At 43.4% G+C, this 26293-nt stretch overlaps 1 protein-coding gene across 1 annotated transcript in view; it reads left to right on the top strand.

Annotated features, from left to right (window-relative positions):
- The window catches only part of LOC141060642 (dynein axonemal heavy chain 3-like), a 2648786-nt gene that overhangs the window by 1762016 nt on the left and 860477 nt on the right, over positions 1–26293 (top strand). Inside the window, exon 50 of the mRNA XM_073556958.1 lies at positions 25113–25226. Coding sequence (XP_073413059.1) covers positions 25113–25226 — 114 coding nt within the window. The remainder of the gene's footprint in view (positions 1–25112; positions 25227–26293) is intronic.

Raw genomic sequence — 26293 nt, forward strand, 5'->3', positions numbered from 1 at the left:
TCATCTTTCCCTGGCTTGTTGTCACTTCTGTGCAGTACACGCCCGGACCTGTCCATCTTAGACTGCTTCCCAGTTCCTTCCGGGCCTGACCTCGCTATAATGACATTTCCTTCAGCCTGTTTCACTACAGAAGCGAATTCATCAGTCTCTACGTTTGGTGGCCCCTGGTGAAGCAACTGGCCCGTCTGTACCGATCTCGTCAAAGCTGCAGCTCCCGTCACCTTCTCAGTTCAGCCAACTTCTGCCCTAAAAGCATTGGCCTATGTGATGAGATGCCACATCTTTTCTTTACTGTTCTGGCCCACTGCTAAAACACACAGTGCCCATGGGTAACATGGGCTATAATGACTTAACATTACATGGCAGCTGAGCTGTTCGGGCCTACAGCCCATGTGGACACTTGGGTGCCCTGGCCCCGTCTGACTAAACTGCTCTTTAGCTCTAACCTTAACTCCCAGCAGCCCCTCCTACAATTAACCTTTTATGAACCTCCTAGCAGGCCCCACTAGTATGTCCCCAACTAGTGACCCACAACATAATTACATCTACCTGGTCTATAGGGGAAACTATGTACTAAGAGTGCCCTCATCTAATGTCCCAAGAAGGATGCACTAGCTTACCCTAACTATACATAGACAACAGACACATAATATTATACAATACACAATGGTAACATGTACATGTGGCAATACCATTAAAGACTGGCAATAATACATATTTCAATGTAGCAGTACCGCAGACGTTAATCAGAAACATTATAATACAGAAATATATAAATAGTAACATAGGAGGGACAACTCTGAGGAAGGAAACAAGAAAACATCACATTTCACTTCGTTACAGTATTTCTGAACTTGTCTTTCAAAGAGCTACATGCACACACAAATAGTTTTGGGTGTGAAACACTACTGACAGATTCGCCTTAATTCTGACTGCAGATTGTATTTTACATTATTTAAAATAAAAATTGACAGACTTTATGATGATTGTCTTAGATTAATTAAAAATCATTTTCAACTCCACTTGAAGTCTTTGTACAAAGTTATAGCTGTCAAATAGAAACAATAGCCATATTTAGATTCTTAGGGAATAAGAATCTGAAAACCAAAGCATTTTCTCCTAATACCACAGTAATTTTCTTCTATCAGAAATAAGCAATCTCTGCTGGATTCCATCATGCTCAACATGGTTTCTAAGGGAACCTTTCAAGATGGCTTTGGTCTACAATAGCTATCTGAATGCTGGGCATCCTGGAGAGATGAGCAGACACCTGATCTGTCCCTTGAGCAATTCCTTAATGGTGGCTTTCTAAATAAAGCTAAGTATAGCTTGAACTAGATTCAAGTTATTGTTGGCTTGTCATTAGTTTGCAGAAGAAAGAAAGATAACCAAAATAATAGCAAGAATAGCAATAGCCCTTGTTCTTTATCTGTGCTGCTTGATATCTTGCAGATAGGTTATTTTCTTCTCTCTGCTGAATGTGAACTTCATTGGTGCAAGATTGCAACATTAGGTAACTTGATAGAGCACTTCAATGTTTTCTGTAATGGTTTGGCAACTAATTAGAAACCTATGATTCTTTGGCTGACAGTTTTAACAGCCAGAGATGAATTCTTTGTTCTTTAAACAGGTGAAATATGCTCACTAAAAGAAAGCAGAATTTCTTGTGTTAAATTGTTAGCAACCAAAGAGGTTAAATGCTCACCTAGTAATCTGCATTTCATATACATGTAAGGAGGAAGACCAGACCGCGGGTAAATGTAATAAACTGGGTCTGGAACTGTCGAGGTTGCATCCCATGTTGTCCTGGGAAAGTCAAAAAGGCCCAGATGGATGCTCTGACCCAGAAGCTGGGGGTGTGGTTAAAAGTGAAAGCGCGCGCAGTGTCGGGCAGTTTCCCGCCAGCTGTGATAGAGGCAAGATGCGTGCGCAGCGTGCACCGCGGGGTGCGTAGCCAGGCCGTAACGATATGCGGCTGATCTGACACCAGGAAGCTGCCGGAGCCCACTGCAATAACAGAGAAAGAGCCGGGAACCCTGTTCAGCTGAGAGCCACACTTCAGCCTAAGAGCCAGGGCAGGGTGTAGGACTGTTCGCTGCTGCCCTCCCTACCGGCATTGCCGCGCCACTCGACCAGGACCCTGCCAGTACTGTGGCCTTGTTTGCATTGGCCACAGCCTCTGATGGACTAGGGGCTCAGTGGAAAGTACCGGAGACCGACCATTGCTGCAAGAAGACGGACCACGGATGCTGCAAACCTCATTGGACAAGCACCGCACCAGCCGTTGTTGGCGCTACTGATTTTCAAGCATCATCTACAGCCTGAGAAACCTCTGACAGGATAAGTGTTTGAAATAATTGCTGTTGCCTTGCTAATTGTTCATTAACTCTGTATATCCTTTACAATTGAACTGTTCATTCCCTCATTTAACTGTTGGCCTCCTTGCTAGCAGTATCCTATTTTTTATTTCAATTGTTAACCCTTGCTCTGCCTCTCGTGCATCACTGCATCCCACCGCAACCTGCTCACATACACACATGGTCAAAATTGTTGGTCCCCCTCATTTAATGACAGAAAAGCCCACAATGGTCACAGAAACAACTTGAATCTGACGAAAGTAATAATAAAAAATCTATGAAAATGAACAATTGAAAGTCAGACATTGCTTTTCACCCATGCTTTCACAGAATTAAAAAAAGTAAAACTCATGAAATAGACCTGGACAGAAATGATGGTACCCCTGAAAATAATGTGACAAAAGGGACATAGTAAATCAAGGTGTGTCCACTAATTAGCATCACAGGTGTATACAATCTGGCAATCAGTGAGTTATAAGACCATCTCCAAGCAGCTTGATGTTCCTCTGACCACAGTTGCACATATAATTCAGAAATTTAAGCTCCATGGGCTGTAGCCAACCTCCCTGGACATGGGCACAGGAGGAAAATTGATGACAAATCAAAGAGATGGATAATATGAATGGTAACAAAACAGCCCAGAAAAACTTCTAAACTGATTAAAGGTGAACTTCAAGCTTAAGGATCATCCATGTCAGATCGCACCATCTGTTCTTGTATGAACCAAAGTGGACTTCATGGGAGATGAGCAAGGGGGACACCATTGTTGAAAAAAAAATCATAAAAAAGCCAGACTGGAATTTGCCAAACTACATGTTGACAAGCCACAAAGCTTCCGGGAGAATGTCCTATGGACAGATGAGACATAAATTGAACTTTTTGGCAAGGCACATCAGCTCTATGTTCACAGATGGAAAAATTAAGCCTATCAAGAAAAGAACCCTGTCCCTACTGTGAAACATGGAGGAGGCTCTGTTATGTTTTGGGGCTGCTTTGCTGCATCTGGCACAGGGTGTCTAGTATCTGTGCAGGGTACAATGAAATCTCATGACTATCAAGGCATTTTACAGAGGAATGTGCTGCCCAGTGTCAGAAAGCTTGGTCTCAGTTGCAGGTCATGGGTCTTGCAACAGGATAATGACTCAAAACACACAGCTAAAAACACTCAAGAATGGCTAAGAGGAAAGCATTGGACTATTCTGAAGTGGCATTCTATGAGCCCTTATCTATCTAAAAAATAAAGGTTATTATTCTCTTCCAGAGCACCTTTCTCTGTATACCAGCCGTTCCTGCCTGTCTGTCAGCTGTGCTTGCCTGCATGGCTGTCTATCAGCCATACCCAGCTGCCTGCCTGTCTATCGGCCATGCCCCCTTCCTGTTTGAGCCATGCCAGCCTTCCTGTCTATCAGTCATGTGAAGGCCGGTGAAGGCCTAAGCTGTGAAGAAGATCCACTCCCCACTCTGGTCATGTCCTTACACTAGAGTCAAGCCCGTTCCGATGGATGGCGAGTTACTGGGATGTGCTTGGAGAGCGAAGCAGATGGGATGTTGTGAACCAGTGAGCGAGATCTGGACAACTCAATTCAAGGTTTGGGATCCAGACAATGCTGGTCAAGTGCCAAAGACCAGAGATATGCCAATAAATACCTGGAACCCAGTCAATGCCAGTCAAGAGTTGAGGACTAGCCTCCCACTTTATAAGATCGAGGAGACACAAATTGGGGGTCAAATACCGAAGATACCTGTAAAATACGAGACCAGAGACTTTAACCTAGGCTGGTGATCGAAGGACCATGAGTTTGCATGGGGGAGGCTGCAGATGAGATGGGATCTGGCTGACACTAAAGCAGCCCAGAAAGCATTATTAGACTTTGTCAGGGTCCGTAAAGCTGCAAGGTTGCCTTGGAGACTGTTCCAGACAAACACAAAGTTTGCCCCCATTCGGGTTAGACCAAGTTTGGACTGTAGACCCCAAGCTTATCTAGATGACATATCTCTTGTAATGTACTAACCAATATATTGTTCTTGTGTGATTTATCTGTGATAATGATTTTTCCCACATTTTACCCTGTTAAGTGAATGAAGTAGAAGTAGATTGCTGATCTTGCCTGTTGACTCTGCTGCTGCATTCTGATCACCTACATTACAAAAATGTACACTATTTTTTGTGAAATATGCAACATAATTCTACTGCATTTTGCTTATTAATTCTCTCCTATTGCATTCACAACACGAAATTGGGAAGACTAAAGATAAACATTTTTATAATATCTGGATTTAATGTTGTCTATACCTTTTTAATTACTGTGTACGCAATATTTATATATTTTATGATAAAGAAACAAACTTTAGATTACACCTCAATGAACTTTCCAATTGTTCAGAAAGGTCAGTCCACACATTACAGTTATAACATCACAAAGTCAATGGCCGTAATGTCGTGTATGACCCAAACATCTATGTTCTGTCCCTGAATTGTAAATATTCTCTTTTATGATGACTGCTCTTAGGGACAATGAAATGTCATGTTTTGTCATTTCAATTTTATTTCAGCTAGTAAAGGAAAATACATTAAATAAACCCAGATTTATGGAAACTAATATTGCTTCTTAACTGATTTTCAGAATTGAATAGCTATTTTAGACAGTTTTGTCTCCAGCAATATTGTTAGTGTCTTGGCTGTTACCATTGCTATTTGACATGCATCCAGAATGACTGTTTTAGTCCATCTCTGCATAGTAAAGCAAGTGTGTAATTAAATCAGACATAAAAAATACACAGTATGTAATTTTAATTCATATTTATAGAGCCAATAGCTGAAGAGCCCGGCATTGCCCAGGCATAGTAACTAACTGTGGTTAGTTATAACAAATTATAATGATTTTTCTCCATCCCATAGTCCAGTGCCCATATACCCATCATACATATCCTCCATCCCATAGTCCCGTGCCCATATACCCATCATACATATCCTCCATCCCATAGTCCCGTGCCCATATACCCATCACACATCCTCCATCCCATAGTCCCGTGCCCATATACCCATCATACATATCCTCCATCCCATAGTCCAGTGCCCATATACCCATCATACATATCCTCCATCCCATAGTCCCGTGCCCATATACCCATCATACATATCCGCCATCTCATAGTCCCTGTGCCCATATACCCATCATACATATCCACCATCCCATAGTCCCGTGCCCATATATCCATCTTTTTTCCGAAATGCATGTCGGGGCACGTCTATACACACCGCTATTATCCACACTCAGGTACAGTTGCTTTTTTGCCTTGTAATTCATTTGATTTTATGTGGTCCAGCTTGTTACACAGTTCATTGGTAGCCTGGACCTACCTATGGCATAGGACAGAGTATTAACTTACATCTCTATATTTATTTATATATATATTTTTAATATGCCATATTTATTAGAGGCAATACAAATTGGCCCGGTGATGATTTATTATTATTATTACATTTATTTATTTTTATTTTTAATATTTATTCACATTTTTGATTTGGGGCCTTACCTGGTGGGATATATTCATCTATATATTTATATATCGCTCATGTATTCTATATTTATACCACCTTATATATTTTATGGTTAGTTGGTGGTGACACATTCTAATCAAACGTATTAGATCTGAAATTTTACTTAGTGAGATATACTGTATTTATTAATATTAATTATATATCGCGCATCTCTTATTAATTATAATTATATTTTCTTATCACTTTATAATTACTAATTGGTGATTATTTCTGTGATATAAATTGGAGCTTTATAAATTATAAGCAGCCGTTCTGTATATTGCATTTATTAGCTTTATAATTATAATTATTTTTAGTTTTAGTTTTTTGTGTGTAAATTACAATATTTATGTATTTTTATGAATTGCATATTGTTTGCCACATTAAATAAAGGCACTTTTATCATTATATACCATCCATTCTTTCAAGTGGTGTATATATGAGAACCATATGAGAATAAACAATCCGTTCTTCTTCATGCTCAGTTTGACCATCCACATAGACAGATGGCAGAAGAGATGGAGACCCAGCAGAGGAAAGTACAAATGACTTAAGAAGGGACTTATGGAACGCATAAGGAGGAAGCGAGAGGCAACTGCATTGACAACATCCATGATCTTGTAAGAACCAATAAACTTGGAACCCAGCTTAACAGAAGGAACCTTAAGATGTATGTTCCTAGTAGACAACCACACTTTATCTCCTACCAGAAATTTAGGTCCCACAGATCGTCGCTTATCAGCAAAATGTTTCTGATTGCCCTGAGCCACCCCAATGTTCTTCTGGAACTCCCTCCACAACTCCTCCAAGCGTTGAACTGCTGAATCAGTCCCTAGACACCCCGAATCTAGCCTGGAAAATTCATCAAAATTGGGGTGAAAACCGTAGTTACAAAAAAACGGAGAGGTGTCAGTGGATTAATTAATCTGATTATTAAAAGCGAATTCAGCCATGGGCAACAAGGAACACCAATCATCCTGTTGAGACGTGGCAAGTGTTAGGAGTCAGATTTCGGCCATTGCTAGGCTGGAATCTAGACCCTCACATGCTGCGGTCTCCTGCTCTGTATTTAATGCAAAGGAGATTGCAATGGAGATTGCTTTACAGCAACTCTCCCCGGAGGCTAAGTCCTTCGTCCCTTCTTCTGAGCATGCTCGTGGGATAACCTCCCATTGGAGTTCAGGAGTCAGGTGCTCAGGTCCTGCTCCTGATTCCATTGGTTCATCCCAGGGCTCTGAAGATTTCTGGAAGGTCCCGTTCACTATAAAAAGTGCGCATGGCTATTCCGCCATGCGCTAGTATTTCATACTTGCTGCTGTATGTATGGTGATGGATACTTGGACTGGTGACTGACTTATTAAGAAACCCCTTCCCTCTGATAATACGATTGTGTGAGTGTTTGGGTTCAGCCAGTAGCAGCGCTTGCACCAGCGCGCTTACTCTCCATCTACCTCAGCAGCTAGCGTCCTGCATCACGCTTGCGATATAGCCGTGCCATCTCTGCGGCACAGGTCTTGCCGCGCTGCGCTTGCAGTCTTGTCGGGCATTCGTAGTTGCGCCGTCACGCACCTTATTTTACGGTAGGTCTAGAAGGAGTAGTTCTGTTGTTTAAGGCTACTTCTGTGACTTCTAATACCGTGTCTGCATGGCTGATAGTCTGTGACCTTGAACAGACTCAGCATTTAATTTATGCCTGCAGCTCTGTGAATTTAACCGAGCTTGCTTTGGTGCTCTGGATACAGTTAAACCCTTGTGCACATTACCGCTGTAGTGTTCTGCCTCTTTTAGCAGCGTTTTTTCTATCCACCGCACGGTGGACCCCGGGTGGCGAAGGCACTTTATTTATTTTTTATTTAGTGTCTTCCGCCACTCCTAACAGCAAGACACCACAAAATCTGTTCAAGTGACTGATTGGTCCTCTCCGTCTGTCCATTGGTCTCGGGATGGTAGGCCGAGAAGAAGGTCAAACTAATACCTAATCTCTTACTAAATGCCCTCCAAAGTTTGGACACAAATTGCACCCCTCTGTCAGACACCAAATTCAGAGTTACACAATGTGTTTCTGTATTAGGCAGCCCTGCCAAAGGTACAAAATGCGCCTGTTTACTAAATCTGTCAACCACAACCCAGACCACAGTTTTGCCATTGGAAGGAGGGAGATCAGTGATAAAATTCATGGACAAATGAGTCCAAGGTCTATCGGGAATTGGCAATGGCACCAATTCCCACGCCAGTTATGGGAGATTTTAGCATGGGCACACATTTCACAAGCAGACACAAACATGGCGATGTCCGAAAACATGGAGGACAACCAGAACAGTCTATCAATAGCTCTCTGGGTGGCCAAAACTCCCAGATGCCCACTGAGAACAAAGTCATGGAACTCCCGGAGTACCATCAACCGATACTGAACTGGGATGAAGAGCTTGTTATCAGGTAATGACGGAGGAGCAAGTGACAGAGCTTCGTGAGTTTACTGCTCCAATTCAGAGGACACCCCAGCAACGATCACCCCATGCTGAATAATTGAGGAAGGAGGTTTGGGAGGTGATATTTGATCCAATCTGTGAGATAAGGCTGGTTTCACACTTGCGTTTTTTGTGCTGCGTTTTTGCACATACATGTGCATGCGTTTTTTTCCTATACTTAACATGGGTGCGCATAGTCATGCGTTTGTACGCATTTGTATGTGCATTCGTTTTTTTGTAGTGTGCCCGGGTGCACAAAATGCATCCTGTTGCATTATTTGTGCATCCGACCTGTCTCAAAAAAATGCATGCGCACGCAATGCACACAAAATTCACCCAAAAACACATTATAGTCTGTGGGAGCGCTGACGTGCGCATGCGTTTTTTAGTAAAAACCATGCGCACAAAAACAAGAAAATGCATAAAAACGCATGATGCGTTTTTATGCGTGTTTGCACTGCGCACGCAGCGCAGCGCAAAAAACGCAAGTGTGAAAGTAGCCTAAGGCTTCAGCCTTGACATTCTTGGAACCAGGCCGAAAGGTGATGGAAAAATGAAAACGTGAAAAAAAGCGACCACCTCACCTGTCTAGGGGGCAAACGCTTGGCAGACTCATTGTAAGACAGGTTCTTGTGGTCCATAATCACCGTGATCCGATGAGCAGCCCCCTCCAAAAATTGCCTCTATTCTTCAAAAACCAGCTTTATGGCTAATAGCTCCAGATTCCCTTCATCGTAATTTCTCTCAGCAGGAGAAAATTTCTTGGAGGAAAAGGTACAAGGTCTTAAGTTAGTTAAAGTGACAGGTCCCTGAGATAACACTGCCCCCACTCCCACCTCCGATGCGTCCACCTCAACAATTAATGCGTCAGACGCCATCAAGTTTTTAAGATCAGTCCCCTTGTGAGTGAGATTGTGAGAGAAAACACTTTAAAAAATTTACGATAGTAATTGGCAAAACCCAAAATGCTCTGAAGACCTTTAAGGTCTGTGTTATGAACCCAATCCACAACGGCCTGTACTTTTCTAGGGTCCATATGAAACCCCTTGGCAGACAGGATGAACCCCAGAAAGTACAGCGCTTGGACAAAAAAATGAAGATTTCTCAGTAGAGTTGAGCGAAACAGGTCGGTCAGATTAAAAAATCGCTGACTTTCGTCAAAGTCGGGTTTCCCTGACCGAAACCTGACCATAGCGTGAGGTCGGCCATGCGGTTGTCGACCTGAGTGACAAAGTCACGTTTCCCATAATGCTTGCAGGTACCATTTCTCAGCCAATGAGCAAGGACGCACCATCTTAGAGAAGGGCATTGCAGTGATTGGCTTGCTTTGTGTGGCGACACAGTGGCTATTAAAGCTCTGACCGCCGACTGCCATTTTACTTCTCCCGATCTTAGTGTAGGGAGAGGTTGCTGCCACTGTTTCTCAGTAGGCAGAGAGTTAGGCAGGAAAGAAAAGTGATTCTGTGCTTGTGCCAATAGCAATTGTGCTGTACAGTTAGTGTGCAATCACAGGGGAGGATTTTTTTGTGTGCAGCAGCACTGGTTATTAGGCTGCCTGATAGCTCCATTGCTGTGTGTACACTGCTGTGCAGACTGCTTTTTACACAGCACTAATACCTTTATTCTTTTTTTCTGCACAGTTACTGACCGTTCATTTTTTCCCACACCGTATAGAGCTGTACGCTCCACACACACTACCGTGTACCGGCTGGTATCACGGACAAATACATGCTGACTATCTGTGTGTGACTCCGGAAATAAATACAGAGATTTAAATTTTCCCCTACACTGTATACAGCTGTACACTTCTGATACAGTACCGTACATTTGCTGTTTGTATTACGGTGAAATCCATACTGGGAGAGCGTCTGTGTGTGACTCCGGAAATAAATACGGAGATTTAAATTTTCCCCTAAACCATATACAGCTGTAAGCATCTGAAACAGTACCGTATATCTGCTGTTTGGATTACGGTGAAATACATACTGGGAGAGCGTCTGTGTGTGACTAAGGAAATACATACGGAGATTTAAATTTTCCCCTACACCGTATACAACTGTAAGCTTCTGATACAGTACCGTATAGCTGCTGTTTGGATTAGGGTGAAATTCATACAGGGAGAGCGTCTGTGTGTGACTAAGGAAATATATATGGAGATTTAAATTTTTCCCTACACCGTATACAGCTGTAAGCTTCTGATACAGTACCGTATATCTGCTGTAAGGATTACGGTCAAATACATACTAGTAGAGCATCTGTGTGTGACTAAGGAAATATATACAGAGATTTAAATTTTCCCCTACACCGTATACAGCTGTAAGCTTCTGATATGGTACCGTATATCTGCTATTTGGATTACAGTGAATTATATACTGGGAGAGCGTCTGTGTGTGACTAAGGAAATATATACAGAGATTTAAATTTTCCCCTACACCATATACAGCTGTAAGCATCTGACACAGTACCGTATATCTGCTGTTTGGATTACGGTCAAATACATACTGGGAGAGCGCCTGTGTGTGACACACCGTATACAGCTGTAAGCTTCTGATACAGTAGCGTATATCTGCTGTTTGGATTACGGTAAAATACATACTGGGAGAGCGTCTGTGTGTGACTAAGGAAATATATACGGAGATTTAAATTTTCCCCTACAACATATACAGCTGTATGCTCCTCATACAGTACCTATATCTGCTGGTATTTTTGGCACATTTTCCCAAACATGAGGAAGTATGGTAGAAGAGGCCGTGGACGTGGGCGGGGGGGCAGCTGGTGCTGATGGTGGTGGTTGTGCATCTGCTGGTTATGCCAAAAGCAGAATAGCAGCTAAGGCAGGTAGGGTTGCTCCTGGCTCAAGAAGGCCTGGAAGGTTCTCTTTTCTGGGAGTAGGTAAACCGCTTTTAAAGCCGGAAAATCAGGAACAGGTTTTGGCTTACATTGCCAAAACAGCCTGCAGCTCTATCGCCTCCTCTTCTGAAGTTTCAAAAACTGCAAGCACTGAGTCGTCAGTGCAGGCTTCTGGTCAGGAACAATACCTTTCCTTGTGTCCTTCACCCCCACCAAAAGTGAAGGATGTGGCAGGCCACACTTCAGATTACTCCATGGAGCTCTTTTCACATACCATGCCTGGGTTGCAAGTCAAATCCTGAATTCCCCAGTCCAAGATGAATCTGACATGGAGTGCACTGATGCACAGCCACTGCTAGATGATTCTGCTGGTACATTGACCCAGAGCACTACATTGCCCTCGCAGTCTATTGAGCCAGAATCTGACCCTGATGAAACTCAGGTGCCCCTTCCCGCATACTATACCACCTTATTTGGTGACACAGAGGAAGGTGCAGCTGAAATTAAAGAGGAGGTGATGGATGACCCAGTTGTTGACCCGGATTGGCATCCATTGGGAGAAGAGGGTGCCGCTGGCAATAGCTCAGAAGAGGAGAAGAATCCAGAGCAGGCATCGACATCGCAGCTGCCGTTATCTGGCAGGCCCGTAGCTGTCTAAAAACGTGGTAAAAAAACAAAAAGAGTTGCAGGACAGCTTGGCCAGATGATCAAATTAGCACAGCGTGCAAGCCCTGAAAATTTATACCATAGTAGGAAGAGTGCAGTGTGGCACTTTTTTGACCAAAATCCTATTGATGAGGCAAAGGTTACCTGTAAGAAGTGCGGAAGGACCTTTAGCCGAGGGAAAATTCTCCAAAATTTGAATACCAGTTGCATGCTTAGACATTTAATCACCATGCACTTGCAAGTGTGGACGGACTGCAAAACGTCAAGTAGCACATGTGCACCTGCTCCGACTGAAGGTAGCCAGCAACGCTCCATCCCTTCCCCTACTGTAAGCCCACCGGTAAGCACACCACCAGCAAGTGTTGAGGTGTCATCACAAGGCTAAAGCAGTCAGGGAATCACAATGTTTTTGCAATGAAAGACTGAATCTAGGCCATCACCACCACCACCAACATCACCATCACCAACCTCCTCTCAGTCCATCGGGTCCACCGCTAGTTCCCCCATATGCAGCTCTCAAGTCCAGCTCACCCTACGAAACACTGAGTAGGACAAGAAAGTACTCATCCTCTCATCCGCATACGCTGGCTTTGAACGCCTACATTGCCAAACTGATCTCATTAGAGATGATGCCCTTCCGTTTGGTTGAAAGCGAAGCGTTCTGAGAGCTCATGGCCTACGCTGTCCCACGCTATGACCTACCCAGTCGGCACTTCTTTTCTAGAAAAGCCATCCATACCCTCCACCTGCATGTGAAAGACTGCATTGTCCATGCACTCAAACAATCAGTGAGTGGAAAGGTGCACCTCACAACAGATGCATGGTCCAGTAGGCATGGCCAGGGCCATTACGTGTCCATCACTGCGCACTGGGTTAATGCGGTGGATGCAGGCCCCACAGCCACAGGGGACAGTGTTGGTGGAACAGTGCTGCCTAGCCCACGGTATAGGAAGCAGTTGGCTGTAGGCGTTCGACCTTCCTCCTCCTCCTCCAGAAGCAAAAGCTCGTCCACAGAGCGCAGTTGCACGAGCACTCCATCCGCAGCTGCCAGTGTTGTACACGAGGTGTCCCACTATCGAACAGCTAGTGGTAAGCATCAGCAGGCTGTTTTAAAGATGATGTTTTTGGGCGACAACAGGCACACCACGGAGGTACTGGTCGACTACTTGCAGCGACAAACTGAGTCATGGCTGGGCAGTCTACATCTTGAGCCAGGCAAGGTTGTCAGTGAAAGCGGCCGTAATTTTGTGGCGGCCATATCCCTTGCAAAACTCAGACATATACCTTGACTGGCTCACACCTTGAACCTGGTGGTGCAGTGCTTTCTAAATAATTATCTGGACTTAACAGCCCTGCTCCATAAGGTCCGAAGACTGTGCTCACACATCCGTCGCTCACCCGTCGACTCCATTTGTATACAGAGGCTGCAGCAATCGCTACCTCCCCAAGCACCGCCTAATCATAGACGTTGCAACAAGGTGGAACTCCACCATGCACTTGGTTGAAAGGCTGTGCGAACAGAGGCAGGCTGTAATGCATTTGTGGGAGGATACATGGCCAGGCAGTTTGAGGGCAGACATGGAGTTGTCGGGTGTGCAGTGGTCAAAGCTGAAAGACCTCTGTAAAGACGATGCCATCATAAGCATGAGCATCCCACTTATGCATCTGCTCATGCAAACTTTGACGCACATTAAGGATCAGGCGTCTGCAGCGGAGGAGGAAGAGGAGGAGGAGGAGGGAAGCCTTGATGACAGTCAGCCATTGTCTGCTCAGGGAACTGTCCTGGACGAGGTGGAAGAAGAAGAGAAAGAGGAGGAGGATGAGGGGGATGATTATTTTGGGGAGGAGGATGCTTATCGGGGGCAAGAGAAAATGTTGGCTTGCCAAGGTCTGGTACAGGGTTTGTGCATGACTGGAGGGAAGTGGATTTGGTAGAAAGTGCTCCTCCACCCACCACTGTCAGTGCATCATTGACACCTGGAACATTGCCCCACATGTGTGGTTATCTCTTGCGAATCCTAAAAAGGGACCCCCGCATTGTCAAAATTATGAAGGATGACAACTACTGGTTGGCCAGCATCCTCGATCGAAGCTATAAAGGCAAATTACAGAACATCATGCCACACAAGAACCTAGAGATAATATTGGCTAACAAACAAGCAACTCTGGTAAACCATTTGATAGTGGCATTTCCAGCACACAGCAGCGGTGCAGATTCTACCATGAGCTGTACTGGGCCAAATGGAAGAGGTGTTCGTGGTGCACACAGCCAAAATGGCGTTGGGGACAGGGGTTTCATGACCATGTTGTGAACTGATTTCTCGGGGACCGCTCACATGACTGTTAATACTGAATCGATTGCAACAGACAGGAGACAGCAGTTGTCAACTATGGTTCAAAATTACCTCTCCTCCCCTATCAATGTTCTTCCTCACAGTTCATTCCCCTTTGACTACTGGGCCTGTAAACTGGACACCTGGCCTGAATTGGCACATGCCTTACAGGAGCTCGCTTGCCCTGCTGGTAGTGTGCTATCAGAAAGAGTCTTCTTTGCTGCTGGATCAATCCTGACAGAAAGAAGGACCCGGCTGTCGACCCAAACTGTTGATGATCTCACCTTCATTAAAATGAACCATGCATGGGTTTCAAAGGATCTTGTCCCACCTTCCCCTGATGACACATAGGTTGCCAGCAAAATGGCTCGCTTTGTCCTCCTCTTCCTCCAACTTCTCCAATTCCTCCATTTGCAACTGCTGAACCTCAACATATGCCAGTTTTTCCACCTCCCTAACTGGACCCCCCCAGGGCCGGCATCAGCACCAGGCGCACCCGGGCAAGTGGCAGTGCCCTGAGCAGGTGGGGGGGCCCACTCGTGGGCGACAGCACTGGCACAGGGCCCGTCACAGTAGGCCGGTGTCTCTGACGGTGAGGGGGCCACTCTCCGTTACAGACACCATCGTACTATGAGGGGCCCTGTGCCAGTGCCGTCGCCCACGAGTGGGCCCCCCTGCTTGCTCAGGGCACTAGCACTTGCAATACTTACCTCTCCCTGCTCCACCGCTGTGACCTCTTCCACGTTTCCTGACAGTGACATGCAGGTCAGAGAGCATGATGACATCACGTCTGTACGTCCTCTGCCTGAACAGTCCAAGTGCACAGAGCTGGAAGATGGCAATGCTGAGGAGTCTAGAGTAGAGCAGTGCCCAGCGAGGAGAGGTATTTCATTTTTTAATGTTCGTAGCAATATATGGGGAGCATTATACACTGGAGAATTGTATATGGGGCCCATCATACACTTGAGCCTCATAGATAGGGCCCATTATACACAGGAGCATCATATGGGGCCCATTACATATGGAGCATTATATAGGCCCATCATACACTGGAGCATTGTAAATGGAGCACATCATACACTGGAGCATCATCCATGGGGCCCATCATACACTGGAGCATCATAATCATATATGGGGCCCATTATACACTTGAGCATTATAAATGGGGCCCATTATATATGGAGCATTATACACTGTTTGCATAATTATTATTAGGCAAGTTGTATTTGAGAGGATTCTTTTTATTATTGATCAACAACTATGTTCTCAATCAACCAGAAAGACTCATAGATATCAAAGCTTAATATTTTTGGAAGTTGGAGTGGGTTTTTTTAGATTTGGCTATCTTAGGAGGATATCTGTTTGTGCAGGTAACAAATTACTGTGCATAATTATTAGGCAACTTAATAAAAACCAAATATATACCCATCTCACTTGTTTTTTTTTCACCAGGTAAACCAATATAACAACACAAAATTTAGAAACAAAAATTTCTGACATTCAAAACCAAAAAAAGGGACCAACATAGCCAGCTTTCTTTACGATGACACTCAAAAGCCTTTCATCCATAGATTCTGTCAGTTGCTTGATCTGTTTACGATCAACATTGCGTGCAGCAGCCACCACAGCCTCCCTGACACTGTTCCGAGAGGTGTAATGTTTTCACTCCCTGTAGATCTCACATTTTATGAGGGACCACAGGTTCTCTATGGGGATCAGATCAGGTGAACAAGGGGGCCATGTCATTATTTTTTCTTCTTTTAGACCTTTACTGGGCAGCCACGTATTTGGCTGCATATGATGGAGCATTGTCCTGCATGAAAATCATGTTTTTCTTGAACAATACCGACTTCTTCTATACCACTGCTTGAAGAAGATGTCTTCCAGAAACTGGCAGTAGGTCTGGGAGTTGAGCTTCACTCCATCCTCAACCCGAAAAGGTCCCACAAGTTCATCTTTGATGATACCAGCCCATACCAGTACCCCACCTCCACCTTGCTGGCATCTGAGCCAGAGTGGAGCTCTCTGGCCTTTACTGATCCAGCCTCAGGGCCATCCATCTGGCCCATCAAGAGTCACTCTCATTTCATCAGTCCATAAAACCTTACAAAAATCTGTCTTAACATATTTCTTGGCCCAGTCTTGAGGTTATATCTTGTTTCTTGTTCAAAGGTGGTCGTTTTCCAGCCTTCCTTACCTTGCCCATGTCCCTGAGTATGGCACACCTTGTGCTTTTTGATGCTCCAGTAACATTGCAGCTCTGAAATATGGCAAAACTGGTGTCAAATGGTATCTTGGCAGCTTCATGCTTGATTTTCCTCAATTCATGGGCAGTTATTTTGAGCATTTTTGTTATCAACACGCTTCTTGCGTCCCTGTTGGCTATTTGCCATGAAACACTTGATTGTTCAGTGATCACGCTTCAAAAGTTTGGCAATTTCAAGACTGCTGTATCCCTCTGCAAGACATCTCACAATTTTTGACATTTCAGAGTCCATCAAATCTCTCTTCTGATCCATTTTGCCAAAGGAAAGGAAGTTACCTAATAGTTAAGCACACCTTATATAGGGTGTTGATGTCATTAGACCACACCCCTCCACATTACAGAGATGCAAATCACATGATTTACATAATTGGCAGTTGGCTTTCAAGCCTATACAGCTTGGAGTAGGACAACATGTATAAAAAGGATGATGTGAAATACTCATTCGCCTTATAATTCTGCACACAGTGTTTAGGCCCATCATACACTGGATCATCATCCATGGGGCCCATCATAGAATGGAGCATCATCCATGGGGCCCATCATATACTGGAGCATCATATGGGGCCCATCATATACTAGAGCATCATATGGGGCCCATTATATATGGAGCATTATATAGGCCCATCATACAATGGAGCATCATCCATGGGGCCCATCATATACTGGAGGATCATATGCGGCCCATTATATACTAGAACATCATATGGGGCCCATTATATATGGAGCATTATATAGGCCCATTTACAATGGAGCATCATCCATGGGGCCCATCATATACTGGAGCATCATATGAGGTTCATTATTTAATGGGCATCATATAGGGTATGGAGCACATATGGGGCCTATTCTGTATGGAGCATTATATGGAGCCCATTCTGTATAGAGAAATATTAAATAGAAATATATGGGGCCAATAATAGACTGTATGAAGCTTTATATGTGACTCATTATACTTTATGGAGCAATATGTTGGGCTCATTCTACGCTATGGGGACCGTCCTATACTGTATGGCACATTATATGGGGACCATCATATACTGTAGCATTATGTGGAGCTCATCATATACTGTATGGAACATTATATGGGACCAATTATTGTATGGCGCACTATGTGATGGCCATAATACTGTATGGAGGAATATACTGTCCGATTTTTGAGCTATTGTAGAATTTAAAAGAGATATCAGTCATGTAATGTAAGAAGTGAAGTATTTGTCATTGTACTATACCTAAATTTCTCTGCCGTATCAGAGCATCATGAATTGTGGTATGTGTTAAAGGGGCCACTGACACTCTTTCGTCTGGGGCACACGAAACCTGGAGCCAGCCCTACCCACCCACAACTTTAGCCAAATAACCCCCAGTTTTCAATGCGTAACTATTATTATAAAGTAAATTAAAGTTGACAAGCTTAAGTAATAAAAATTGATGTCGTTGGCATTGAAATGGGCACTGTAGGTGTGTTTACTGTCCTCCACTCCCTGCCGACTTTGCTTCCCCATTGACTTGCATTGTGTTTCGTGTTTCAGTCGGACCTCTGACTTTTCCCGATAGTCGGCCGATTTCGTTCGACTCGATTTTTGAGAAAGTCCGGTTTCATGAAACCCGACTCGACCCTAAAAAGGGCAAAGTTGCTCATCTCTATTTCTCAGGTTTAGCGAACAGAGAATTCTCCCGTAACCTCTGAAGAACTGTACGTAGATGACCTATGTGAGATTCTTTGTCAGAGGAAAATACAAGAATGTCATCTAAATATATCACCATAAAGCGCCCAATGAAATCAGAAAATACATTATTGATGAAATTCTGAAACAGCGCTAGTGCATTTGTGAGACCAAAGGGCATGACCACATTTTCAAACAAACCATCAGAGGTGAGGAACACTGTTTTCCACTCATCCCCCTCCTGAATACAGATAAGATTATATGCTCCCCTGAGGTCCAACTTGGAAAACCACCTAACTCCAGATAATTGGATGAAAAGCTCAGGGATAAGCGGGAGCGTGGGTAGGTATTCCTCACTGTAATTTTATTTAGTTCCCAAAAATCGAGGCAAGGGTGTAGGCCACCATCTTTTTTTTTACAAAAAAGAATCCCGCGGCCACAAGGGAAACAGAGGGACAAATGTGACCTTTACGTAAACTTTCTGAGACGCACTCTTTTGTAGTGGTACATTCCTGGTCGGAATGATTGTACACATGGGCCTTGGGCAATTTAGTACCTGGAATCAGATTGATAGTACAATCATAGGGGCAATGTGGTGGCAAGACCTCAGCCTCTTTTTCGGAAAACACGTCCATAAAATCTTTCAGGTACTCCAGAATACCCTCCAGATTAGCGGACGACACCAGCACAGCAGAAAGACAACCCTTAGAACAATTAAGACTCCATTTCACAATATCCAGAGATTCCCAGTCAATAACTGCAACTGTAACCAGGGGAATCCCAACACCAGTCCCGCTGGAAGATTGTCCAGAACATAACATGAAATACGCTCCTGATGCAAGGCACCCACCTTGAGGAGAAACTCCGAGAAAAATTTAACAATATTCTTAACCAGCGGTGTCTTATCAATGGCAATGATATGAATTGGTGTTTCAAGCCCAACTGTCCCTATCTTACATTTGGACACCAAGCATGAGTCAATGAAGTTCATGGATGACACACAGTTAACGAAAGCTGAGGTGGGTGTGTAACAATCCCCACAAAAAAAGTTCCACCTCCAACAACAGTTTATGGAATGAAGAAAAATGTACCTGAGAGTCTGGGTGACCTCCACGACAATCACCCAGACTCGGCAGCTTGTTAGTCAGTGGGCAAGAGGAGCAGTCCTTTTTCCAATGTCCAGGATTACCACAATAAAAACATAATCTTTCTTCCCGTTGTTGCCTCCTATCCTTCTCCTTGAGGTTGGTGGTCCCAAATTCCATAGGTTCTGTATATGATACCACATCAGAGTTAGCCAGACGTAAAAGGACCTCCTGCTGCATTACACCTCTCTGCCGCAACCTCCGATCCATACGAACGGCCTGAGTCATAGCCTCCTCCAAGGAGCTGGGTGATGGATGGAGAGCCAGAGCATCCTTAAGGTGATTCGACAGTCCCCTCCTGAACTGACACCTTAGTGCAGAGTCGTTCCACTTCACGCCGGTGGACCACCGTCTAAACTCTGAGAAATACCATTCGGCAGTGAGTTTACCTTGGGAGAGACCAATGATTATGTCCTCTGCCAACCTGACCTGGTCTGGTTCATCAAAAATCAGTCCTAAAGCCTCAAAGAACCTATCCACAGACACACGATCAGGGGCAGTAGCAGGTAAAGAAAAAGCCCAAGTTTGAGGACCCTCACGAGTAATGAAATGACTATCCCCACTTGTTGACTCTCGTCACCAGAGGATCGGGGTCTCATGAAGAAAAGTAGCTTACAACTCTCTCTGAATGTATGGAACTTCTCCTTTTCCCCAGAGAATGCATCTGGGAGCTTGACCATACAGTAGGTTCAGGAGAGTGTAAAAGGACATATATGGGGTCCGGGTGCTTACTGGCTGATTGCATCATGGAACCCTGAAAAGACTTATCCATCTCAGAAAGTTCCATCTGAAGTTGATTATGGGATGGGGCCAGGGTTATGTGCGCCACAGATAAATCCTGCACCTCTTGAGTCAAATCAGACATCTAATCCGCAAGAGTACAAAACAGATCCATAGAGAGAGAGGAGAGAAAAAAAAAGTATGGTCAGTTATAATGTCACCCCGCAGCTCTGCAAGTAAATGAGTACCAAGGAGAGTACTAATCTCAGAGTCAGAGCAACACCAGAAAGTTAATGCTAGTCAGAAGCAGGAATAGCAGAAACAATAGAAAGAATCAGGTCAGAGCCAAAAGTCAAGTCAGATACCGGGAAATCCAAACACTAAGGGATACACAGAGTCTGGGCGGGAGGAGAGGAAAGAACAGACAAGGGTAAAGTCAGCTAAACACAGTAGGACAAACCAGAGAATCAGCAGAGTCAGCTCCTCATGCCATGGGCAGAAAATATGACTGACACTGCCTGTCTGAAGCAGTGGAGAGAAATAGCAGTCCTGACAACAGAATGAGCCAGAGAAAAAGTTGACCTCTGCCATGACCAGAACAGGAAAGAGGGATACAGGACTCAACACCTGGCCTGGATCATGACAAACTGATTATGGATCTCAAGACAGTTACTGAAATCTATGCAGGCTAGAATCATGTAACGTGAGCCCCCCACTGAGTTTATATCAGTCAATCAAAAGGGCACTTATGATCATCATCTTTACATCATAATACTCCACCATTCCCCTAAAAAACTAAATGTGTGGAGCTGCATCATCTTTTTTGGTTTGTATTATTTATGTATTGACTATATTTGAGTAATGCTATACTAGTTAGCACTGTTGCTTTGCAGCGTTGGGATCCTGGGCAGAGATGAGCAAATTTGTTCGGATTCGGTTCCCAATACGATCGGAATCGAATATTGTTTTTGCAATATTCATCGAACACAGCTGAACATCATTAAAGTCAATGGGAGTAAAAATTACCGTATATGTTCAGAACCAATCGTAAAACATACATTTGGCACGAATATTGTACGAATATGGTTCAAATATGTCAAAATCAGATTCGAGGACAAAATCTGAACAAATTCGCTCATCTCTAATCCTGAGTTCAAATCACACCAAGGCAATATCATACACCAACATTGTATATTCTCTTCATGATATTGTGGATTTCCTCCCCCACATCAAAGGCTTACTTGATAAGAAATTTAGATTGTAAGACCCAATGGGAACAGAGATGATAATGTCTACACAGTTCTGGTAATATGATGATGCCATGAAAGAATTATGAATAAAAAACAGTTTCAAAAGATACATAGAACTATTGTAATGTCATGAAATAACTGTTATACAGGGGTTGGACAAAATAATGGAAACACCTAATGTTTTGGCATCATAATATTCAAACCTGTTATAAACATGCAAACCGTGACATATGGTAATGTTTTGTAGTTGATTATTTGTGTTATGTAATATGAGTATGTAAATTAACTGTTTGTTTTGCAGAATTGTAAGAACATTGATGAAAACCTGATACCAATGGCAGACCTCTCGGATTTTCAAAGAGGCCAAATTGTTGGTGCTCGTATGGCAGGCGCTAGTGTAACAGGAAGTGCCCGAATGCTTGGCGTGTCAAGAGGAACTGTCTCCAAAGTAATGACTGCATTTGAAAGAGAAGGAAAAACGTCCGCAGCAAAGCACAGGTCCGGCCGAAAGTCGAAGTTGACTGAGAGAGACCGTCGGACTCAAAAGCAAATTGTGAGAGAGGATTGCAAGACCACGGCTCCGAAAAATCACTGCTGAGCTCAATGAATGAGTGATGTAGAAACCTGCAGAATTGGTCCCTCGAGCAGTGGAAACATGTGATATTCTCAGATGAATCATTGTTTACCCTATTTCTGACCTCCGACAGAGTGTACGTTTGGAGACAGCCGAAAGAAGCATTCCATCCAGACTGCCTTCTCCCAACCGTAAAACATGGCGGAGGTTCTGTGATGATCTGGGGTGCTATTTCGTGGAGATCCGCCAGGCCAATGATATCCTTTCATGGAAGAATTAACAGCCGCAATTATTTAGGCATTTTGGGCGACCAAATGCATCCTATGGTTCAAGCACTGTTCCCGGAGGGGAACGCCATCTTTCAGGAAGATAATGCACCAATTCATACAGCTAGAATCGTTTTAGCATGGCACGAGGAACATTGTAATGGAGTTGAGCATCTTATCTGTCCCCCACAATTCCCAGACCTCAACATTATTGAGCATTTATGGTCGATTTTACAGATTCAAGTTAGATGTCGATTTCTGTGGCCATCGTCGCTCAAAGAACTACCTTACTACCTCTGAGAATTGAGGCTGTTATCGCCGCAAAAGGTGGACCTACACCATATTAAACTAACTTTTGTTGATGTTTCCAGGTGTTTGCATTATTTTGTCCAACCCCTGTATATTGATACATATTTCAATATATTTTTGCTGATTTACTGTGATTCATTATTATTTTAATGTTCTTTTTCAATGATTGAATAGAAATATAGCTAGTGTATATTTTCTAAGTTTGCTGTAGTTATGTAATCATATTTTCAGGTATCAGTAGATGTGATGACTAACAATTCTCCAAGCTAGGATTAAGTGCGGCGGTGGGTGGGCGGTAGCAGTGGGTGAGGCCCTGGTCTTCTCCTGTTGTTCCCCAGCATACTACATGAAAGTGTGACTGGGTGTTGGTGTTGATGCTGTGAGGGCCCTGCACCCGTGCTGGCTGGCTGTAGCCAATGGTGTTGGCTGGCCAGAACTATAGGTTGCAAAGTTCAATAAAGGAGACTCCGATTCTAAAACACAGTCTTTACTGAACAGTTACTTGGAAAGGGTTATGTACATGGGGTAGCAGGTACAAAGTCTTTTGTACATTTCCTTAACAGTATAAAGCCTTTAGTAATAAAAAAGAAGAAGCGGGCGGCACCGCTGTTACCGTGCTAGGATCCGTGGCTTGCAGCAGGCGGTGAGCTCACATGGAGGATTCCCGGGTGCTTGACCTCATAACAAATCACTTGTGGTTTCCAAAGAAAGAAGGTCGCACTCTGCGAGATAATAGATAATGGTCCCGTGGAAGCGCTCGAGTAGCGCGAAACGGCCGTTGTCAGCCATTTGACACTCTTGTTATCACATCCCCGACGTGACATGTAATTATGTGTCAATAAATCTTCACTATTATCTCGCAGAGTGCGACCTTCTTTCTTTGGAAACCACAAGTGTAAAGCCTTTTCTCACACATACAGTAGTTTCCCACTGTAGTCTACTCCAGGACAGGTGAAGCACACTGTTTTGCCCTACTTTGTCACAGTCCAGCTCGTCATCACAATGTTGATCAGCAAGTCTCTCTACCTGCTCAGTGGCTCCATATCCTATTTCTCCTACTACTGATGCTCTCAATCTACTGCTCAGGAACCCACCAGTCCCATAAATTCAGTCCTGTTACCTTCAGTGTTCACAAAGTTCAGGTTTTCTAGAGACATGTTGTCCTATCGAAGGACTCCTTTAAGGTGGAAGGCCACTCTGCTTCTTCATTCACTTCAAGGTCATGCTAGTCTCTTGTCCCTTAGGGTACCTTTACACTAAGCGTCGCACCATCGATCCCGACAATGACACGACCTGGTAAGGATCGCTGGTGCGTCGCTAAATGGTCACTAGAAAGTTGTCAAACAGACAGATCTACTCAACGACGCAGCAACGATCCGGCAATCCGTATAACGTCCTCGGTGGTCGTTGATACCTCGTCACACAGCAGCTATTCTGATGACTCCCGCCTGCGTCCATGAGTTCTGCATCGCCAATGAGGTCGCTCGTCAGCCTCAATCGCAGCGATGCATGCTGGCCAGCGGGACACCAGTGATCAAAAAATGGCCCAGGATATTCAAGCACGATCAGCGATATCCAGCGGGGAGCGGGTCGCAGCTATGTGTCACATGTAGCGAGATCGCTGGCGAGATCGCTGTTGCGTCATCTCTTTCCCTAACACTAATCCCCTACCCTCTAAGAGTTAGTCCTGAACATTAACATTATCTTTCTCTAATGTCATAATCTAACTACAGTCAACTTTCTACAATACCTATCTTATGTCCTAAACTATGTCTTATCCTATGGTGTACATTATGTCCTACGCTATACATTATCTATACAGTATAAAGGATCACAGGCAAATATCATAATACAATGAAATCGCATAACACAGAATATACAAAAAGACAAAAGACATTATTCACATTACATAACAGTAACGTGATTAGTGTCTTCAAGGGTAAGTACGTGATAATCCAGTTCACCCGCCTTACATATGTGCAATAGTCACAGTATTTATCTTCTCTTTTATGGATAGATGTGTAGTACAAAAGCATAAAAAGTAATATCGGTTTGTCTTGCTAAGTACCTTAACAATGTAGAAATTAACAAATGTGAAATTTCACCATGCTTTAAAAATGGATCTAAGCAGCAAAAAGTAAAGTAAATGTTAATGAATGCTTGCACAAACCCGATGCTTAAAGAAAATCACTATGTAGGTATATTATTGTTTCTTTTTTATCATTTTCTCCATATTATGCTTTCTACATCCAGGTCATCAAATATCAACAGAGAGAACTAGTCAAATTGGTACTTTGCCGGGACTGTAAAAGGCACATGATCAAAGGGCAAGCATTAGAAGCTGCTGGAGATTTCCTTTTGAAACTTCTCTCTCTCCTTGCCAAACCAAGGACATCACACATTAAGACAGAATGTTCATATTTAGACAAAGAAATTGAATTTTTAGAGCAAGATAGCATTTTATATATATATAAAGTTGCTCTTAACCTTCTAAATGAAAAATTGATTTTGTTAAAGCTCAGATGCTGTTTGATTTCATGACATTGTCCTTATTCTTTCATTTTGCTTAACTGACTGTGATCTTCTGCGTTTGTACATCACCCATCTGTGAAATGATACATGTTAAATTGCTTTTATGTTGACAGATGCGCATTTTCTCTTGAAGACAAAACCAGTAATTGTTTTTTAATATTTATTTTGCAGATCCTTGTGTGGGCCACAATGGATCTATATAGACAAGTTGCATTGGCATTTCTTCCTATGCCTTCAAAATCTCACTATGTATTCAGTTTAAGAGACTTCTCACGTGTAATACAGGTAATAAAAATTCCAAAAAATTTATTATGGCATATTTATTTATTTATCTCACTAATCACTCTTACCTGGTGTTAATGTTAAAAAATAAATATGTTATGTTATTAGTGTAAGGCAGTGACCGGGGTCCTACGCGAGGGTCGCTATGTGTCCCCCAGGATGCGCACAGTAGCATATTGAGGCTGCAGGAGTGCACTGCAGTCACAGGCATAGCTGTGGTTGCAATGCATAATAAAAGTGAGTATTGGTCTTGGGCAAGCTATTTGTCTAAGGCAGATTTAGAAAAACCTGCGATGGGCTTTTATTTTTTAAATGGACTACAGGATGGTAGTTGGGAGGTCCGTTTCCTTCCCCATTTGGGTTTTCCATGTGGCCTACGGGCACAGGCTGATGGTAAAAAATACGCAACAGAGGGTTGGGTATGTGAGGGTGGAGTTTGAAAGGTGCAGAGCAGAAAGCTCTGCAAAAGCTCAGCCTGTGGGAGGGAACACAGAGCTAAACGGAGCAAACTCCTGGCACCACGCAGCGTAATGCGGTGGTGCAGTCGCCTTCGGCAACCGGATGCATTCACAGACTGTCTTGTTTCCTGTCTGCGATCTGGAGGATACTGTTTGTTTTGTTTGTAAGTTTTGGACATTAAAACTACGCTTACTTTGAACTTTCCTGGGTCCCTGCCTCATCACTTCACAGTGAGGACACCGCTGAACTACACTAGTTAAAATGAAAAAAATTAAGAATGAACCTGTCCTCTATTTTTCTTTATAGATATTGGGCAAGTCATAAGGGACAGATAGAGTGCAAGATTAAACTAAACAGTCTCTTTGTGGTCTTTTACTATACAGAAGCATACATCAAAAAGGAGCCAAAAACAATAGGAAAGCAAAAATAATAGGTATCAAAAACAATAGGAACATTTTTAATCATGACTGAATTAAAAATAGCTTTGCTATTATAAGTATGCAGGACAGGTGGAGACACTGATCGATTTATTAATGTACAGAAAACCAAATTTGTTACATTATGTTAATTAGCTGATCAGTTAAGGTACTGTCACACTAAGCGATATCGCT

This window comes from Dendrobates tinctorius, unplaced genomic scaffold (genome assembly GCF_039654945.1).
Source record: "Dendrobates tinctorius isolate UK_male_01 unplaced genomic scaffold, ASM3965494v1 ptg000241l, whole genome shotgun sequence".
Classification (NCBI taxonomy): Eukaryota; Metazoa; Chordata; class Amphibia; order Anura; family Dendrobatidae; genus Dendrobates; species Dendrobates tinctorius.